Consider the following 15,146-nt stretch of genomic DNA (forward strand, 5'->3'; position numbering starts at 1 on the left):
TCTCAGGCCATACGCGGGCTTTAAACCACCCAATCCTGTCTCAGGCCGTACGTGGGCATTAAACCACCCACCCCTGTCTCAAGCCGTACGTGGGCTTTAAACCACCCAATCCTGTCTCAGGCCGTACGTGGGCATTAAACCACCCACCCCTGTCTCAGGCCGTACGTGGGCTTTAAACCACCCACCCGTTTCAGGCCGTACGTGGGCTTTAAACCACCCACCCCTGTCTCAGACCGTACGTGGGCTTTAAACCACCCACCCCTGTCTCAGGCCGTACGCAGGCTTTAAACCACCCACCCCTGTCTCAGGCCGTACGTGGGCTTTAAACCACCCAATCCTGTCTCAGGCCGTACGCGGGCTTTAAACCACCCACCCCTGTCTCAGACCGTACGTGGGCTTTAAACCACCCACCCCTGTCTCAGGCCGTACGCAGGCTTTAAACCACCCACCCCTGTCTCAGACCGTACGTGGGCATTAAACCACCCACCCCTGTCTCAGGCCGTACGTGGGCTTGAAACCACCCACCCCTGTCTCAGGCCGTACGTGGGCTTTAAACCACCCAATCCTGTCTCAGGCCGTACGTGGGCTTTAAACCACCCACCCCTGTCTCAGGCCGTACGTGGGCTTTAAACCACCCACCCCTGTCTCAGGCCGTATGTGGGCTTTAAACCACCCAATCCTGTCTCAGGCCGTACGTGGGCTTTAAACCACCCACCCCTGTCTCAGGCCGTACGTGGGCTTTAAACCACCCACCCCTGTCTCAGGCCGTACGCGGGCTTTAAACCACCCACCCCTGTCTCAGACCGTACGTGGGCTTTAAACCACCCACCCCTGTCTCAGGCCGTACGCAGGCTTTAAACCACCCACCCCTGTCTCAGACCGTACGTGGGCATTAAACCACCCACCCCTGTCTCAGGCCGTACGTGGGCTTTAAACCACCCACCCCTGTCTCAGGCCGTACGTGGGCTTTAAACCACCCAATCCTGTCTCAGGCCGTACGTGGGCTTTAAACCACCCACCCCTGTCTCAGGCCGTACGTGGGCTTTAAACCACCCACCCCTGTCTCAGGCCGTACGTGGGCTTTAAACCACCCACCCCTGTCTCAGGCCGTACGTGGGCTTTAAACCACTCACCCCTGTCTCAGGCCGTACGCGGGCTTTAAACCACCCACCCCTGTCTCAGGCCGTACGCGGGCTTTAAACCACCCACCCCTGTCTCAGGCCGTACGCGGGCTTTAAACCACCCACCCCTGTCTCAGGCCGTACGCGGGCTTTAAACCACCCACCCCTGTCTCAGGCCGTACGTGGGCTTTAAACCACCCACCCCTGTCTCAGGCCGTACGCGGGCTTTAAACCACCCACCCCTGTCTCAGGCCGTACGTGGGCTTTAAACCACCCACCCCTGTCTCAGGCCGTACGCGGGCTTTAAACCACCTACCCCTGTCTCAGGCCGTACGCGGGCTTTAAACCACCCACCCCTGTCTCAGGCCGTACGTGGGCTTTAAACCACCCACCCCTGTCTCAGGCCGTACGCGGGCTTTAAACCACCCACCCCTGTCTCAGGCCGTACGTGGGCTTTAAACCACCCACCCCTGTCTCAGGCCGTACGCGGGCTTTAAACCACCCACCCCTGTCTCAGGCCGTACGCGGGCTTTAAACCACCCACCCCTGTCTCAGGCCGTACGCGGGCTTTAAACCACCCACCCCTGTCTCAGGCCGTACGTGGGCTTTAAACCACCCACCCCTGTCTCAGGCCGTACGCGGGCTTTAAACCACCCACCCCTGTCTCAGGCCGTACGTGGGCTTTAAACCACCCACCCCTGTCTCAGGCCGTACGCGGGCTTTAAACCACCTACCCCTGTCTCAGGCCGTACGCGGGCTTTAAACCACCCACCCCTGTCTCAGGCCGTACGTGGGCTTTAAACCACCCACCCCTGTCTCAGGCCGTACGCGGGCTTTAAACCACCCACCCCTGTCTCAGGCCGTACGTGGGCTTTAAACCACCCACCCCTGTCTCAGGCCGTACGCGGGCTTTAAACCACCCACCCCTGTACGCAGCCCTATGCAGGCTTTAAACCACCCACCCCCCTCATACATCGCTAATCGCTTGCAAAGCGAGCAGTTCCTTATGAACCGATGTTTGTAAGCCATGACGATGCAGTCCCTAGCGGTGTAATTTACCTTTTTATTTTAATATCACAGCACGTCATTTATGGAAATAAAAGTACAAATTGACATTCAAGACAATGTTAATGTCATAAATGAAAGTAAGTGTGTGCATATAAACTTGTGTTCCATTGTTTTAGTTAAATCTGACAAAAGCTTCAAATGTAATATTTGTCTCGTAGAGTTCCGGTTCTTAATTTATTACTTTTATTTTTGTATGTACTTTATGAACGGCCCATACGGGGAATCAGAGCAATGTGTGAAGGGCTATAAAATCGGAACGAGAGCAAATTTCGAAAAAATGGCTCGTGTTGTTCTAGATAATAGTCCATAGTATCTGAATCACTAATAACATTTGATCTCTCTTGATAAATGAGGGAGGTGATGCGATTTGAAATCGACGATTTTCGCAACTTTGACAGCCTCGTGACGTCGACCTCGACCTTGGACGACCTTGAAAGTTATATTGTTGTGCATGTCTCATCGACCTCTATCCATTCCACTATTAGTTATTTGTCTCCACTCGGTTTGATTGTGGACGGACGGACGGACAGACTTCGAGACTGGGGTTATTTGGTCATCTCTCCTGAGATGATAGAGATGACCGAAAAAAATCATACGTATTCTGCATGGCTCGGACTACTTGCCGTGTGCTCGGTTTCAAATTTTTCCTTGTTGTGGTTTTGGAGATACAGAGGTCCAAAGTTTTTCCATTTTCCCAACATAGCTGCCAACATTGCTCACGCAGCACATGATCTATGTTGTCATAATTATAATTATTGAAACATTCTACTTGAGTAGTCACTCCTATGGTGAAAATTCTGTGCCAATCAGACAAGCGGTTGCAGAGAAAAAAAACACGTTCTGTGCGGACAAACAGACAAACAAACAAACAGACCCAAATGCAATACCCTCTCCTCGGGCGAGGGTAAAAGCACGAAGCTCTGCCAAGGGTGAAACATCCCCCCATTATATCATTACATCTGCGGGGAAATCATTACATTATATCACGTGCTTTTGACACTGTCTGGCACCCTGCCCTGCTCACCAAACTCTCTTCCTATGGTATCCAAGGCCATCTCCACTTCCTCTCCTGTCGCAGTCACCGTGTGGTCTTAAAAGGAGTTCTTTCACCCCTCTTCCTGTCCAGGCTGGAGTTCCTCAAGGTAGCGTTCTGGGCCCTGTTCTTTTTCTGGTTTTCATCAAAGATCTCTCCGACTCTAAAAAATCCTCTATATCTCTTTGCTGATGACTCCACCCTCTGCCGTACCATCTGCCATCCCTCAGACCAGCAAGCAGCAGCTTCTTCGCTCACTGCAGATCTGGGTAAAATCACAAACTGGTCCAACACGTGGAACATGCTTTCAATCCGGACAAATCTCACACTCTCACTATGTTTCTCCGAAAGGACCGTTTAGAACCCCCCCCCCCCCATCCACTTTCTCAACAATCCTCTGGAAGAAGTCTTTTCTTTCAAGCTTCTGGGTCTCACTATCTGCCATGACCTTTCCTGGGAAAGCCACATTTCAAACCTCGCCTCCAAAGCCAGTTGCCGACTGGGAATCCTACGTCGTGCAAAGTCCTTCCTCGGCCCACCTGAGCTCCTGACCACTTACAAAGCTTTCGCCCGCAGCCTGATGGAGTACTGCTCTCCACTCTGGGCTGGTGCTCCTGCCTCCCACCTTTCTCGGCTTCACGCTGTGGAAACCAAGGCATTTCGGATCATTGGCATCTCCCGCAATGAGGCTGAGTCTTTGGGCCTCTCACTCTCTCACCGCAGGCTGGTCGGTGGTCTTTCTGTCTTCTACCGTCTCCTCTCGAGCCTCGCCCCCTCCCCTGCTCTCTCTGTGATTTGTCCCAACCACATTTCCGCAGGGCGCTCAAGGTCCGCCAACAACTCCCTTCTGGTAAAACTACCAAAATCACGAATCACTGCTCACCTTCACTCTTTCATTCCTCTTTTTTCCCCACCTTTGGAATAAACTCCCTCACTCTATTCAATCCCATTCTTCCCTCCAGGCCTTCAAAACAGTTGTTCACCACCATCTCTTATCATCCCCCATCCAAATCCTCGATCTTGTCTACCCCCGATAATCCACCCAAACCCACCTCCTTCAAATTCCCTGCTTTCCTTCCTGAAAGTCCCTGTAATGTCCATCTTGTATTCCCCATATTCCCCACCCCATCCCTCTCCCTTCCACAGATCTCCTAACGTCTCTGTTCCCCAGTTTTGTCCTTCCCACTCCTGCCCCTCTTGTCTCATGCCCCCCTTGCTGTGCGTCGTGTGTTAGCTCTCACACGAGCCTCGACGTTGTATACAAAAAAAAAAAAATCACTCCCGATTTATGAACTACTTTTCAGGAACACATGGTGTTTGTAAATCGAGAGATTATTGTACAGTGCAATAAGATGATATTGAGTTGAAGTTTAGGAGATGGGGGCATTATTGATCACCATAGACGCAGCTGCTTTATTGACGCAGGTCACGCAGCGTCAATCGGCATCGTCCATTGCTCACTCACCTTCTATGAGCTAAAACAATTAATTTAAGATTCTTCGTTTCTCATATTCATGGTAACATATATCAGTTTGACAATTTAACAAAAGAACGGGCATTGCCTCAATAAATTACACTGATCATTGGAAGCCATCTATTTATGATGTACGCAATGGGGAAGGGGTGGGGGGTGGAATGGAAACAAAATTGAGAAAATAAAGAGAAGTGAGGTCCATAAGAGAAGGGAGGGATGTAAGGAGCGAAGAACTAAAGAACAAGTACTGCATACAGAAAAGCGGATGGTGGGGTTGAGGGTGCGGTGGTGAGACAGCCAAGGAGGCAAGGGAGGGATCAATTCTGTCATGTTACACAATTGATAGAAAGCTCCTTACAAAGAGACAAACCTTTGAATTACATTGAACTTAGTCAACTAACTCCAGCTGTTACAATTCACAACTATTTGAGAAGTACGATGGTATCCTTATGGTGATGAGAATGGCCTGGCATTCCAGAGGTTGTGGGCTAAAGTCCAGCACATAAAGCAGTGTTTCTCAACCGGGGTTCCCCGGAACCCGAGGGTTCCGCAAGAGGTCGCTCGGGGTTCCGCGAGAAACAGTAATAAATAGGCTAATGTATTTTTGAGTAGCTTTTGTTTGATTTAATATTGGTAATTTTACTATACACGTACGGCATATTGTTGGAAACTCCTTGGTTGTTTTAATAGAGGCTTCAACCTCTTATATTATTTACAATTATAACAACCATAGGGAATGTATTTAACGATGTCTATATGGCGCCAGCGTGAAACCGCCCTCACTGGTTAGTGGACGTCCTGTACGCGGCAGATTCGTGTATCATTGAGTGACTGACTCAAGTACGGGACGCATGCACGGTGTCCATCTATCTTCTCTGTGCTTCCTAGCACGAAGTCTCTCTCTCTCTCAAGGTTAGTTCTTCTGTTTACCTTTATTTCTTCAGCTTTATTTGTTTAAGTTTTGTTTATCAAGTTACATGAAGTGTGTTTTTTTGATTTAATTTTTTTTTTTGTGAATTAAAACCTCGGTGTGAGGTCTCATAAACGAGCAGTATGTTTTTTTTTTTCATTGCCAATAAATTTGACAAAAAGGGGGTCATTTTTTCCTTAAACCAGGTATCCGAAAAAAATATATTATATTTACCACGGTAACTACGATAAAAATAAAAAAGAGCTAGATATTAATAATGGTATATAATAATTTTTATGCAGGGGTTCCCTGAGACATGAAAACTATTTCAAGGGTTCCACAAGCATAAAAAGGTTGAGAAAAGCTGACATAAAGAGTGGTGCTGTATTGATAAAAGATTTTGATTCGATGAGTCCACAAACCAAGCTGGTTTCACTCTTACCATATCACTTAGTTGGGAAAACCCAAGGTGGTTTACTAAGGCCGAGGTCACATTTGCTCTACGGCGAGGATACGGCGGCCGTACGCCCTCTGAATTGACAGAAACGTGCGGCGGCCGCAGAGAAACTGAGGTGGCCTCAGGGAGACCCGACGCCGTTTGGCTATATTTTACAGGCCGTAGGGGCGCCGTGGAATTATAGCGCGGAGTTATAACTTTTTTTTCATTTCTACGTTCGCCGTAGCAATTCAACAAGCCAAGCTATGACGTAGATGTGTTCCACGTCGACCGTACGTAGGGCGTACGGTGGGCTTGCATTATTCGTGCGGCTGCCATAAGCTCTTCTCAATGAAAAATGAATTTTCCCAACCCCCAAAAAATTACGGCGGTCGCACTATTTCCACGGTCGCCGTACGGTGGCCTTGCGGTCTGTGTGACTACCTGCGGGCAACGCAGGGTCGACGCACGGTTCCCCTACGCCCACCGTGCACCTACATACGGCCTCCGTGGCAGTCTGCGTCAACCGTGCGCTACTGCTAGAGATCGGCGTATAGGTGTTTGCCTATACCGTGGTGCCCCCAGAAACCGAATTTAATTCGTTCCAGGAGGCTGTTCGGATTGCAAAAAGTTCGGATTCAAAAAATATTTTCCCAATAAGAAATAATGGAGTGAATTAATCCATTCGTGGACCCAAAGAAAACCCACTTTCAAGACACTTTAAACTGAAATTACCCATGTTTAAGGTAAAATAAGATGAGTAAATGACCTTCGGTGGCGGTGTATTGAATGTAAACTGGTACAATCACCACATCCAAAGGTCCACACAGGCTCGAGCTCCGTCCTGGGTTCCGACCGCTCACGCACTCTGCGAGAGCGCTGCCCCCAGGGCAGCTCATCAAACATGATGCTCGCAGAACCACAATCACTTTCATCAAACGCATCGGGCTGATGTAATCATGGATATTCCAAATTACAACCGGTTTTGCTGTAAAATTCAATCCTTGCCCGACAGTCCGTCATACCACGTGATCGGATTGCTTTTTTTGTTATTAATTAAAACACAAGATGATTAAAAAAACAAACATCACAAATGAAGGTGAAAACACGAGGTAAGGCCAAAGTCACATTTGGCTCGGTGGCCGGAGGGTCTACAAAATGTACGGGCACTAGCAATTATAAAACGGCCGCAGTATTTCCACAGTCACACAATGTAGCAGTCACATATGTTTTTATTTTTCGGGTAGACGCATGGGGTATTTATAAATTGTGGAAACCGAAAACGTGGGGGTGCCGTACGGTCTTTGATTTGATGTTGCACGGTGACCTTAGGGCGTTCCTGCGGCGGCCATAGAATTTTCAAGGCAGAAGCAAGGTGCCCGCAAGGCGACCAAAAGGTGACCGCAGGGGGGCCCTAAGCTGAACGTGCGGCCAAATGGACGGTAACGAATGGGTTAATTTTTTTTTTTTTAACAGTTCTTTTGTTTCGGCTTGTCGAATTTCGACGGCAAACGTAGAAATGAAAAAAGTTATAACTCCGCGTTATAATTCCACGGCGACCTTACGACCTGTAAAATATAGCCATACGGCGTAGGGCCACCCTGAGGCCACCTCAGTTTCTCTGCGGCCGCCGCACGTTTCTGTCAATTCAGAGGGCGTACGGCCGCCGTATCCTCGCCGTAGAGCAAATGTGACTGAGGCCTAAAGTATCGATCGACACACGAGAGATGCTTTCACGAGTACTTCCACCGACGAACTGAATGAACAAAGCGCGAAGATGCGGGTCGAATAGGTGGGGGAGACACGTGAACAAACATGAATGCTATGTTGTGTTTGGTTTTTTTTTAATGTATTGGGTTTTTAGGGCAAAATTTTCTCGAAAAAAATTGTTTGGATTCCAATTTGTTCAAACAATGGGGTGTTCGGATTCTGGGGGCACCATGGTATATTATAGTTATAGTAAATTCAGTTATATACTGGTATATTTTTATTTCAGTAAAAAAAGAACTGGTATATATACCCACTCGTTACTGTCCGTCTGGCCGCACGTTCACCATCGGGCCCCCCTGCGGTCCCCCTGCGGTCGCCTTGCGGGCACCTTGCGTCTGCCTTGAAAATTCTATGGCCGCCACAGCGACGCCCTAAGGTCACCGTGCGACATCAAATCAAAGACCGTACGGCACCCCCACGTTTTCGGTCTCCACAATTTATAAATACGCCGTACGGCTACCCGAAAAATAAAAACATATGTGACTGCTACATTGTGTGACCGTGGAAATACTGCGGCCGCCGTATAATTGCTAGTGGCCGCAGATTTTAGAGACCCCACGGCCGCCGTGGCAAATGTGACCGAGGCCTAAGGAAGTGTATCTATCTGCTTTGCCATTTGTTGTCTAAATGTGAGGCAAGTCAACTCATTGTGATTGACTCTTAATGCTCTCATTGACTTACAGTGAATCCGAATTAGGTGATATTATACAAGCATCCCAAGACTATCATCCACCCCTTCCCAATACCCTCAACATTCAAAGATATGTTCTTCAGCAGAACACACTTAACCAGGTTGTGCTATTTAGTTACCTGTTTTTAGCGCTGTCCATATCCAAAACAAGCTTAGCCAGGTGCTTCCTCTGTTTCTGGATGTTCGGAATGTATTCCTGATTGTGAAATGACATCGATGTGAGATCACAACACGAACCAACACACCGGCAATAGAACCAACACCATTTTTCCAGACAAATCATTATCACTAGCGAGTGATGAAGTAGATGTTTCAAGGTCTCACCTCAGCAAGGTTCAGGAGGGGTTCCAATACATCAGACTCCAGCTGAGACTCGTACTTGGATAGCACCAAACCCAGGTTAAACTCAGTCTCACCACAAATCTGCAGCACTTTCCTAACAGGAGAAGAGTTCAAGGCCTCAAAAAACACGCTTCGGTTTGCGATGGAAAGGCTCAATAATGTCACAATATTGGCAGGAAAAAATGGCAATTTCAAGTTAATCAGTCAACTTTACTTTAGGAATAAAAAAATTAAAGTACATTTCATGAATTTCATCCAAATTTCCTACATTTTCTACATAGATATCTCTTTGTTACATTCCCTTTTAACCCTCCTTAAGTCAGCTATCAGGCCGAACTCAGATGGCATTGATCCCCAGCTTCCAGTCATCGTGATCAAGCATTGTTGTGTGTAGTTGCTCTGTCTCCAAGCTCGTATCCTTCTTCAACATGGTGATGTCGTTGAGAGCTCGTCCATCCCATTTCGGCCTTCCGTGTTTAGGTGTCCACAGTGCAAGATTGAAAACAGGTTCGTTTTTGCGGTGGTAGCAGTGCCCTGCAAATCTGAGACGTCTTCTTCGAATTATAACTGACAGCCTTGGAAGAGAACCATCGAGCTCTTTATTGGTCCCATGTTCAGATCAATGGACATTGAAAGCTGAATGAAGAAGTCGAGTACAACAGCATCCATCAAGTCCCTTCTCGTAGGTCACAGTGAGGGTCCATGCTTCACTTCCATAATGCAAGCCAGTCGTTCCTTGACATGGCGAGAGAGTGTCGACTTCCACATTCTTCAAAGTTTGTTGCAAGCTCTCCATGCGGCAGCTTGCTTTGTTTGATATCCTGAGCAGTTGTGTTAACCCAGGAACCAAGATAGTTGAAGTCATTGACTGTCCCAAGTTTTATTAACCTCCGCCATCGAAGATCGGAGGTTACTGTTTTCACCCCTTTCTGTCTGTCTGTCTGTTTGTTACTTACGAAATCTAAAGATTTCACAAGTATATTGATGCCTTCAGTTTCTGTTTGTTTGTTTGTTTATTTGTAAGCACAATAACTCGAGAAGGGAAGAAGCCACCAATGTCAAATTACATCACGTGATTCAGGAGGGTGATGGCTAGCGCTGATTAGATTTTGGTCAAAATCGGTCAAAGGTCAAGGTCACAGTGAGGTCAAACATCCAAAAAATGATAACTCGAGAACGGAAGAAGCTACCAATGTCAAATTACACCACGTGATTCGGGAGGGTGATGGCTAGTGCTGATTAGATTTTGGTCAAAATCGGTCAAAGGTCAAGGTCACAGCAAGGTCAAATATTCGATTTTTGATGGTTTGGTGCAGATAACTCGAGAACGGAAGAAGCTACCAATGTCAAATTACACCACGTGATTCAGGAGGGTGGTGGCTAGAGCTGATTAGATTTTGGTCAAAATCGGTCAAAGGTCAAGGTCACAGTGAGGTCAAACATCCAAAAAATGATAACTCGAGAACGGAAGAAGCTACCAATGTCAAATTACACCACGTGATTCGGGAGGGTGATGGCTAGTGCTGATTAGATTTTGGTCAAAATCGGTCAAAGGTCAAGGTCACAGCAAGGTCAAATATTCGATTTTTGAATGTTTGGTGCAGATAACTCGAGAACGGAAGAAGCGACCAATGTCAAATTACACCACGTGATTCAGGAGGGTGGTTGCGAGCGCTGATTAGATTTTGGTCAAAATCGGTCAAAGGTCAAGGTCACAGTGAGGTCAAACATCCAAAACATTCGATTTTTGATGGTTTGGTGAAGAATCATCGTAGAAACTTCTGGTTTGTGTCGCTTCCTTCTCCAGAGACAGCTTTTATTAGACAAGGTCAGAGGTCAAGTTGACGATTTCGTAAGTACCAGTCTATGACTGCTTGTTTGTTTGTTTGTTTGTAGGCACGATAACTCGAGAACGGATGAAGCTACCAATGTCAAATTACGCCACGTGATTTAGGAGGGTGATGGCTAGTGCTGATGAGATTTTGGTCAAAATCGGTCAAAGGTCAAGGTCACGGTGAGGTCAAATATTTGATTTTTGATGGTTTGGTACAGATAACTCGAGAACGGAAGAAGCTACCAATGTCAAATTACACCACGTGATTCGGGAGGCTGATGGCTAGCGCTGATTAGATTTTGGTCAAAATCGGTCAAAGGTCAAGGTCACAGTGAGGTCAAACATCCAAAACATTCGATTTTTGATGGTTTGGTACAGAATCATCGTATAAACTTCTGGTTTGCATCGCTGCTTTCTCTAGAGACAGCTTTTATTAGACAAGGTCAGAGGTCAAGTTGACGATTTCGTAAGAACCAGTCTATGACTGCTTTTTACTTACGAAATCTAAAGATGTCGTCAGTATATTGATGCCTTCCGTTTCTGTTTGTTTGTTTGTTAGTTTGTTAGTTTGTTAGTTTGTTAGTTTGTTAGTTTGTTAGTTTGTTAGTTTGTTTGTTTGTAGGCACGATAACTCGAGAACGGAAGAAGCTCCCAATGTCAAATTACACCACGTGATTCAGGAGGGTGATGGCTAGTGCTGATTAGATTTTGGTCAAAATCGGTCAAAGGTCAAGGTCACAGTGAGGTCAAATATTCGATTTTTGATGGTTTGGTACAGATAACTCGAGACCGGAAGAAGCTACCAATGTCAAATTACACCACATGATTCAGGAGGGTGATGGCTAGTGCTGATTAGATTTTGGTCAAAATCGGTGAACGGTGAACGTCACAGTGAGGTCAAACATTCGATTTTTGATGGTTTGGAACAGAATAGAATCATCGTAGAAACTTCTGGTTTGCGTCGCTACCTTCTCTAGAGACAGCTTTTATTAAACAAGGTCAGAGGTCAAGTTGACGATTTCGTAAGTACCAGGCTATGACTGCTTGTTACTTACGAAATCTAAAGATTTCGGAAGTATATTGATGCCTTCCGTTTCTGTTTGTTTGTTTGTTTGTTTGTTTGTTTGTTTGCTTGTTTGTAGGCACGATAACTCGAGAACGGAGGAAGCTCCCAATGTCAAATTACACCACGTGGTTCAGGAGGCTGATGGCTAGCGCTGACTAGATTTTGGTCAAAATCGGTCAAAGGTCAAGGTAACAGTGAGGTCAAACATCCAAAAAATGATAACTCGAGATTGGAAGAAGCTACCAATGTCAAATTACACCACGTGATTCAGGAGGGTGATGGCGAGCGCTGATTAGATTTTGGGCAAAGGTCAAGGTCACAGTGAGGTCAAACATCCAAAACATTCGATTTTTGATGGTTTGGTACAGAATCATCGTAGAAACTTCTGGTTTGTGTCGCTACCTTCTCTCGAGACAGCTTTTATTAGACAAGGTCAGAGGTCAAGTTGACGATTTCGTAAGTACCAGTCTATGACTGCTTGTTTGTTTGTTTGTTTGTTTGTTTGTTTGTAGGCACGATAACTCGAGAACGGAAGAAGCTACCAATGTCAAATTACACCACGTGATTCAGGAGGGTGATGGCTAGCGCTGATTAGATTTTGGTCAAAATCGGTCAAAGGTCAAGGTCACAGCAAGGTCAAATATTCGATTTTTGATGGTTTGGTACAGATAACTCGAGAACGGAAGAAGCTACCAATGTCAAATTTCACCACGTGATTCAGGAGGGTGATGGCTAGCGCTGATTAGATTTTGGTCAAAATCGGTCAAAGGTCAAAGTCACAGTTAGGTCAAACATCCAAAACATTCATTTTTGATGGTTTGGTACAGAATCATCTTAGAAACTTCTGGTTTGCGTCGCTACGTTCTCTCGAGACAGCTTTTATTAGACAAGGTCAGTGGTCAAGTTGACAATTTTGTAAGTACCAGTCTATGACTGCTTGTTTGTTAGTTTGTTTGTTAACAGTATTACGGAAAAACTTCGACGGATTTCGACGAAACTTGGTGGGGAGGTTAGATATGGTCCAAGGATCATGCCATTAGATTTTGGACTTGGTCCGCCCTCCCCAAAAAAATTGTTGGAGAAAAAAAATTTTTTTTTTTGCATTTCTACATGCTTTAAGTGATTTCCAACCCCCCCCCCTCCCAAAAAAAAATTGTTGGAGAAAAGAACTATAACTCTGTCAGCACTGTTGACATCATATTTAATGAATAAGATACAAGGTTCATTTGAGTGACCCAGCAGTATTGACGGCGGAGGTTTTGCACTCTCCCGAGTGCTCCCCCTCTAGTTTTATCATTTTTGATATAATTGAGACCACTCTCGACTGGTTTAATTCCATAACTTTTGCTTTGTTAGAAATAATTGTTAGCCCTATCCTACTGGTGCTTGTTTTGACTCTCTGGAGAAGTTCTTAAACTTCGTCAATAACTCTTGATAATAAGGCTACATCATTGGTGAAGTCAAGATCAGTAAGAATCTCTGGTTTGACTCTTCTACCTTCTCTTCTTTGGGTTCCTTCTGATGACTCCATTCAGTATTTGGTCTTTCATTTGATTATGGTTGTATCAAATGCTGATGCTGTGTGGACTATGTTTCATCGCTGATGGACATTTGGTAGCTTGTACCTGTTGCTGCGTTTGAGCCTTGGGAATAACTGCTGAAATCCATCTCTCCGGATTCTTCCCGACATTTTTGATCTTTGGTCCTTTCACATTTCTTTGTACTTTTTCGCATTTCTCTTTATTCATTCTAATTCTTGCCTTTTCTTTTCTTTTTGCTCATTTTCCACGTTTAGTTCTCTTTTATTCTTATCTTAGGTTGTCTTTCTTTATCTATCTATCTGTTTAGGGAGAAATATTCTTACAAAAAGAAACATTTTTGTTTCACTTGGCTGCACATGGATGGGTTTGAGAGAAGAGTTGAAGCTGAATCCCGAATCCCACCCATGTTCATCCTAATGACTCAATATTTGCACTTTTCTTCTTCGGGTTCCTTTTGATGACTCCAATACAGGATTTGATCTTTCATACGATTGATTCGAGTTGGAAGCCCAATTCCTCCTCTTTGCCTTTGATGGCGTCTCTGAATACGTAATCAAGCACTATAAACAGGTAAGGGGTAAAGGTGTCTCCATGTTGTACTCTGGCTATAATTTCGAAAAGATGTGTTTCTCCATCAGGTGAGAGTATCTTGGCAGATGTATCCAAATACATTTTCATAATCGCCTTCACAAGTTGATGAGGGATTCCACATGCTGATCGGATCTTCATCATCTCGCCACGATGGATGGAATCAAAGGCTTTTCAAAAGTCAATGAATGTCATGATTGGAGGAAGGATGTGGGCACAGATTACTTATATTGGCCTTCGCAGTACAGTAAAGTGTCCAACGGCTGTCCTTTCGACCCAAAATCCATTTTGGCTTGGCCTCATGTGTTGATCTAGAGCAGGATGGATTCGGTTCAACATCATTTGATTGTATATCTTGGCAACTATTGCGATTAATATAATGCCACAATAGTTGCTGCCAAGATTGAGATCTCCTGATTTTGGAAAGGGAACTACACTCCAATAGTGTCATATTTGATGGTGGTCGGTTTGGCGTGCCCATCCAACCATGTAAATTCATCGATGTTGGAGCCATGGGTTCAAACTGCAAATACAGTACTGCTTTGGTTATTTGTTATCTCTGTTACCAAAGGTGGACAGAGGTTATGTTTTCACCGTCTGTGAGCAGGATACAGGATATCTCAAAACATTATGGTCGAATTTGGACGAAACTTGGTGGACAGGTTGGGTGTGTGACAAGGACAAATTGATTTGATTTCGGTGAAGATTGAGATCTGGGTCTGGATAAGACAATTTTTTAAATCTTTAAAGTGATTCTTCATAATTGAGAGATAAGGCCAAAAACGATATCTTGCATGATATTTCAAAAAGTTGTGGGCAGGCCAACAGTTTATGACAAAATTTTGGTGGACAAGTTGGGTAGGTGCCAAGAACAAGCCGATTTGATTTTGGTTAAGGTCCGGATGCAGATCCGGCCTATCAGTGGGATACAAAACGTAAAATGTTCAGACTGGCGGAGGTGTGCGCTCTACCGAGTGCTGTTCCAGTTTACAAATGTCTATAATTCAGGAAACTTACGCCGAGTTGTGTGATGCATGTTCGAGCTCCTCATGAGTCTTAGATCATTGCAAAATAAATAAATAAATAGATAAATAAAAAAAACACAACTCAGCACAACTAAAATGTGAATGATTACAAATTGAATAATATACGCCATACATCAAATATTTTGCCCAATTAGTTTAGGGGATTCCAAACACAACATTCGGACTAAACTAGCCACCTGTTAGTATGAATACAAAGTGACTTTATGCAAAGCCGTTGCTCAAGAGA

The 15,146-nt window shown here is 45.4% G+C and overlaps 1 protein-coding gene across 8 annotated transcripts in view; it reads right to left on the bottom strand.

Annotated features, from left to right (window-relative positions):
* Positions 1-15,146, bottom strand: part of LOC147012089 (rho GTPase-activating protein 44-like) — a 130,691-nt gene that overhangs the window by 44,954 nt on the left and 70,591 nt on the right. For all 8 annotated transcript variants that reach the window (XR_015052005.1, XR_015052004.1, XM_085858314.1 and 5 more), the window contains exons 5-6: positions 8,828-8,939; positions 8,623-8,699 (exon numbers count right to left, since the gene is read on the bottom strand). Coding sequence is in view for 6 of the 8 variants with exons in the window: in XM_085858314.1 (XP_085714440.1) it covers positions 8,623-8,699; positions 8,828-8,939 (189 nt within the window). In the remaining 2 variants the exon portion in view is untranslated. The remainder of the gene's footprint in view (positions 1-8,622; positions 8,700-8,827; positions 8,940-15,146) is intronic.

The sequence above is a fragment of the Eptatretus burgeri genome, chromosome 15 (genome assembly GCF_056783735.1).
Source record: "Eptatretus burgeri isolate ZD-2024b chromosome 15, Ebu_testis_v1, whole genome shotgun sequence".
Taxonomy (NCBI): Eukaryota; Metazoa; Chordata; class Myxini; order Myxiniformes; family Myxinidae; genus Eptatretus; species Eptatretus burgeri.